General features: G+C 38.3%; 1 protein-coding gene across 1 annotated transcript; it reads left to right on the top strand.

Annotated features, from left to right (window-relative positions):
- The first annotated feature begins 479 nt into the window (after positions 1-479).
- On the top strand, positions 480-5744 carry LOC104810218 (protection of telomeres protein 1b-like). The gene is made up of 12 exons (XM_010536412.2): positions 480-664; positions 727-926; positions 2778-2921; positions 3032-3168; positions 3440-3629; positions 3825-3889; positions 4029-4117; positions 4247-4513; positions 4601-4653; positions 4748-4806; positions 4962-5156; positions 5461-5744. The coding sequence occupies exons 1-12, from the start codon at positions 480-482 to the stop codon at positions 5680-5682; spliced, it is 1806 nt and encodes a 601-aa protein (XP_010534714.2). The 3' UTR covers positions 5683-5744.
- The last annotated feature ends 273 nt before the right edge of the window (positions 5745-6017 follow it).

Here is a 6017-nt window from a genome sequence, read left to right as displayed (position 1 = left end):
TCCAACAATGATGAAGTTGAGTCAGGTTTCCGAAAACCCAACGCTAAGAGCGCTGTTCGGACAGATTTATCGATTTTTCTTCGAACAATTCCCGGCGGCTTCCGTTTGTTGCAAAATATGCGTTGGTTGCGCTCATACCATATTGCTTCGATCGTCGTCTGAAGAAGCATCTTTGCCAATTGCTCTCTATTCCTGGATTTGTTGTGCGCAGGATTAGAAAACCAGCTAATGCATTCATCAAGTGTCATTGGCGGAAGTGGCCAAATTTTTCCAGCCATCAGACTCCATATTGCTTCACTATAGTGACAACGAAAAAATAAGTGGTCATGTGATTCATCCTCTGTGTCACAAAGCACACAAGTGGAAGAAGAGATCAGTCCCCATCTATTCAGCCTATCCTTCGTCGGCAACCGGCGCAAGAGAGCTTCCCACTGAATGAAGGAGAGTCTGGGAATCGATAAATGACATGAGCATCGTCGATGTACAGCAGCAGGCTTGCGATCTCCGACGAAACAGAGTTCGTCAACCAGGTACAGACCAAGGCATTGCATCTGGACCAAGCACCAAAGTCGGGATGGGTCTCAGATGGCTGGGCAAGCGTGCCATTGATGAATCCGAGTTTGTTCTTCGCTAGCATGGCTTTTGTGATTGAACGCGACCACAGGTTGTAGTTCTGTTCGCCAAGCAATTTTTCAGACACCAAGACAATACTTGATGAATCCGCAGCGTGGAGAAAAAGAGGGTTGGAGTATGGATCAGGGTTTTGAAGAGATTGTGTCTGGGTATTATCGCCAGACATGGAAGAGGTCGGAGTAGAAGGATTGTCGGCCATGGTTACCGAGAAAAAGTAGGGCAGTCTAGGTTAAAAGAAGGAAAGGAGAAGAAATCGGGAAAGGGGATAACAGGAAGATCAGAATCGTACCCAGGTTTGATGCTCTGATACCATTTTGATCTTTATGCAGAAGGTCTCTTTACTGGATTTTGAATAGCAGCGAAGAAGAACGAAGAACAGAGGATGCGGAGCTGAGAGAAAAAATAAACGAGAGAGAGAGAGTTTTTGGAAAGTTTTCTCCTTGTATTTCCTTTCTGTCTTACACTGGTTATATACAAAGAATGGGTTTTGCTAAAGCTACATCTACAACTCTAGCTTATGATTACTCTAAGGAAACGGTAGTACAATCTGCAAATAACCAACGAACATATACATCTAAAAGGATGTCGGGACCTTTCTTCAGATGAGCCGAAAAAGTATTCAGAAATTGTCGGCTAAAACTCCCCCTCAAGATGGGGAGAACAGGTTATGTATCCCCATCTTGAATAATAAATGGAAGAATTGATCAGAGTTTAGTGATTTGGTGAGCAAATCAGCAACCTGGTCTTTGGAAGAAACATGAAGGACCTTGATCAGACCAGCCTTGATTCTATCCCGGATAAAATGACAGTCCAACTCTATATGTTTAGAGCGCTCGTGATGGACTGGATTCTGAGCAAGATGAATGGCCGACATGTTATCACAGAAGATACATTTTAGGTACATTAAAAAACGTAATTGAATCGACAAAAAACCCTAGAAATTTCATAAAATATAAGGATAATAGAGACAAAATAAAAACACATCAAATTTGCATCCGTATCAATGCAAGCGTGGGGGCACGGTTTTCCTTTTTTTTTTTTTTGTATTTTCTTTACATATGAACGTAATACAATTCTAAATAAACATTTTCTTATTATAACATAAATTATACTTCAAATATATTAAATATTAAAATGGTTAATTATATTATGATAGCTCCTATCTTAACACAAAATTCTTTTAATAAATTTCATTTTCTTCTTTCAATTGTTATTGGAAGGGTCACATATAAACGAAAAAAAATTCAATATTAGGTATAACAGTCAAATAATGAATAAAGAGTATTTAGAACTATAATTTATAAGATTGTGGATTTCGAATTTCTGTTGGATTTTGTCCTAATGTCCATGTAATCATGTCATTAACACACACACACACATACACACGCATATATATATATACGTGTATATATATATATAAATTATAAAGAATAAAAAAATCATAACTATGATAGGATTGTAGTAGCTTTCAATTTCAAGTTAGATCTCTTTGAAGATCCGAATGAGCTGGAGAGCCCCCGGAAACAAATATCAATAGATCGGAGCATCTATATATGTTTAATTATTTTATACTTTTGAAGTTCAACTCTATTTCTCCGTTTCTTTATTTTATTTTTAATATAATTATGTTTATAATAATATTTTAGTGGTGATCATGGTGAGTAGTGGGCTACCAATAATTCATTTTAAAAAATGAGATATCCAAGATTTTAGGAATGCTGTGGACAGTTTCATTATTTAAAAGTTTTCAAGTGGTTTCTTATTTATCATATTTTAATTGAAGATACAATAAAAATGTCAATGACGAGTATTTGTTTGAAGAAAATCGGATTTGGCTTAATTAATCTCAGATTTAGTTTACATTATTTCGAATTGGGTTAAAAATTGAGCTAATAAAATTTTAATTAAAATCAAAGAAGTTGATTTTGGTTATCTGTATATATTTAATAATTGATTTGGTTGAAGTACATTAAAACCGATTTAATTTCAATGTGGTTTAAATTGGAAGGCCATAAATATAAGCCCATTGGTCCAAAAAGTAAGCCCATTAGGCTTAATTTGCAGTCTCTCACTGAATCAGAAGGTTCCACGAGAAAAGCGCGGGTTGATTCTTGTTCCATGAACCCTACAAAAACCCTTCGTAGCCATTTTTGAAGCCCTGATCATCTCAGACATTGAGATGAAGGACGATTACAAGTTCCTCAGGATCATTGATGCTTACAAAACGTTGCATCTCCGTGTGAATCTCGTCGGCGTCATCGTCGAGTTAGGGTTTCCGAACGGCTCCGGTACCGCACCGTAACCTCGTAAAACTCATCATTTGCAGCTCCCTCTCTCAGATCCAAGGACTCAAGTCTAGGGTTTTATGTTCCTTCCCATTTGATCATTTTTGTTCCAGGTTGTTCCTGTGCTATTAAAATCGTTGATCCATGGAGTTCTGGATTTAGTCTTCCGGTTCAGTTCCTCGCACGTACAATCCAATCGCTTCCTCGGGTTGAATTGATCGGCGATATAGTTTTGCTTTCGCGTGTTAAGGTCCTTCTCTAACATTCTAATGCGATTATGTACAAATGTGCGGTTCATTTCCTGCTCGTTCGATTCTCCATCTTCTTTCGTATTATGATATTCTAAAGCAATGTTGAGTTCATATTTGTGAGTGGAATTGTTCCATTGTCCTCGTATCATTGTTTTGATCAAATCATGACTCTGTTTATTGATTTGTTCTTGAGGTCATTCATGCAAAAGATTCGTGAATTAATGTTCTTCAGGGTTCATACTTTTAAATGGTTTCTTATTTGTGGCGCAGATGATGCTTATCAATGGAAAAATGACGGCTGTATTTCATGAAACGCTCTCCTCGTTCGCTTTATTCAAAGGGAAAGGCGATGGTTGCTTTTTCCCGTACCAGTCTTCGCCTAAATTTCAGATGCGAGAAGAAGATAAGAACTTCATCTCGAATCTGAGAGAATGGGAGATCACCTACAAACTCAAAGAAGGTATATTTTGATTGTGCATTTGACAAAAACAGTGAACATTATCATCTCATGTTGACGGTGCGCTGAAATTCAGATTGATGGTGAATATTCTTGTTCTTGAAAATCCTCATTTTTTCAAGTGCTTGCTCTCAAATGCCGTGGTCTTGGCTAGTCTCAGTTCCCACATGTTTGAAGACTTGTTTTGTTCTGTTTTAGGGTCAGGCTGTTTCACGTTCTTGAAGGATGTCAAGGAAGGAGAATGTTCTAACCTATCTGTCTGGGTTAGATAGATCTTGATTTGGTTTTATGTTTATGTACCCAATTATATATATATATATATATATATTGCCCAAAATGGAAGAATGCAACTTCGATGTTCTGACATTGTGTTTCATTCTTGTTTTTTCTTTTCCCTTAAAGATTGTTCACATTTCTAAGGAGGATAAAGACAGGTGGTTCATCTTTATCTGGGATGGAACTGATCTTCCACCATGCAGTATCTCGACAAAGTGAGTCTGTCTATATAGCAGATGCCAGTGAATCTTGGCCGGCCTCTGTTTTCATAAGATGATTATTTGTGATTTCTCGTTGGATAATCTGGTAGCTTTTTCTCACGCAACTAGACATAATAATGGCAGGGCATGCAGGGTTCCTTTGCATGTTGAACCCGAGAAGTTGTCTACCAATGTGTTACGTGAATTTCCTACCGTTGGATCCGTTTTGAGGGTGGAAGTAGGCGAAGCTAGTGATAAACAAGCTATTCACTGTCTTAAGCCTGGCCAACACTTGAAGTTTCTCAACCTTCTCTTTCGAGTAGATTCGGGATTATGGAGCGGCATCTTGACTCAGTTTACAAAGATGCAATATGCAATGAACCCGGAAATGCAAACTTTTAAACACCAAAGGTTTCTAACTCTTTTATGAGTTTTATGATCTGAACGATAAATGCAACATTTCATATGGTCTTACCTTTAAGATTCTCTCTTACAAAGTCAGGATCTTTGGAGAAAGATCTGCATTGGACCCCCACATTCTGGAATCACAGGTTATAAGCTCGTGTTTTCGAGTTGCCCTAATTTGCCAAAACACATACTTGACAGTCATTTCATAACAAGTATACACCTTTAAGTGCATCTTAGGGGTTGCTCATGAAGACGCTCCTTTCGTTACTCTAATGGATGTCCTCACATATCACAAGGTATTGAATCTCAAGCTCGGTTTTAAGATTTTCGCTTTTATCTTTCAGTTTCAGTGACTTGCCAGTTGCCATAGTATACTGCCATGTGATAAACCGTTTGCTGCTTTGCCTATATGTAGTGCTCGCGTTAACGTTTTGACGATATACTTCTTCAGGTGACTGCTAAATTCAGATGTGTAGTTCGGGTCGTAGCTGCATATCCGTGGAATGTCGAGAAATTCCGCGACTCTGAGGGAAAGTACAAGGTGCTATTCATATTAGAAGATGCAACTGCTAGAATCTCTGCCTCCCTTTACGCTGACGAAGGGGTAAACACTTCTACTGCTGTGTCCATGCTTATGCATATAAGGGTGAGCATCGGGACCCAAAATTTTGAGTATCCGTTCGATCCGTTAGTCGGGTATGTGAAATTTCGGATACTCATCCATCGGCCGATGACAACAAAAAATTTAATTTTTGGTTTTTAGTTCGGGTTTCGTCGGTATGATTACCCGTACTGCGGGTATCCTACGAGTGCCCGAAACTCTGATACCCGAATCCTCATCATGTTGATACCGGGTAACCTCGTCCTGCGAGTGCCTGTATGTATGTACACTTTGAGAGGCTTTTCAATGAGAATTCAATGCTTTATGTACAACATATCCTTGGGCGCAGGAGAGGTTTTTCGGCGGGGACCTCGCTGATGGGGCCATTGCCGAAAAGCTAAACAGACTGACTGGGCGACCGGAAACCGATTCAGAAGATGCGGAAAGAAATTCGCCATGGGTGCAATGCTGCTTATTCTCATACTACAAAGACAAGAAGGATCGATGGGGAAGCAGAAGGTTTCGAATTTTCCGTACATGGATCATCACTTCTTCTTCTCGGCATATGTAATATCCAATATAAACTTATTCTTGCTGTTAATATTGGGATTATCATCAGAACCCCATGTTATATGCCAATCTTTGAAGAGAGTGTTTACTTGGTTTTCTGTTTTTGCAGCATCCACCAACTGATTTGCACTTATTAGCTTTCGGACACCACCATTAGGTCGTTGAATTCGGTTTGTTCTTTTTTATTTTAAAACGTAAAATACTCAACTTTTTTTTTAAAAAAAAATTGATCATGTTAGATTTTTCCAATGTTTTTATGCTCAATTAAAATTTAGTATCAAAATGAAAATATTTATTCTTGAATTTATTAAATTTATTTAGCATACATACAGATAC

This window comes from Tarenaya hassleriana, unplaced genomic scaffold (assembly GCF_000463585.1).
Source record: "Tarenaya hassleriana unplaced genomic scaffold, ASM46358v1 Cleome174, whole genome shotgun sequence".
NCBI lineage: Eukaryota > Viridiplantae > Streptophyta > Magnoliopsida > Brassicales > Cleomaceae > Tarenaya > Tarenaya hassleriana.
The sequence above is the reverse complement of the archived record's forward strand: the minus strand, read 5'-3'. Positions and strand labels throughout refer to the sequence as shown.

Coding starts and splice junctions, on each gene's coding strand:
- LOC104810218 (XM_010536412.2), top strand. CDS start 480: ATGTACAGCAGCAGGCTTGCGATCTCCGACGAAACAGAGTTCGTCAAC. Junction 4,118..4,246: donor CCATGCAGTATCTCGACAAA/GTGAGTCTGTCT, acceptor TAATAATGGCAG/GGCATGCAGGGTTCCTTTGC. Junction 4,654..4,747: donor CCCACATTCTGGAATCACAG/GTTATAAGCTCG, acceptor AGTGCATCTTAG/GGGTTGCTCATGAAGACGCT.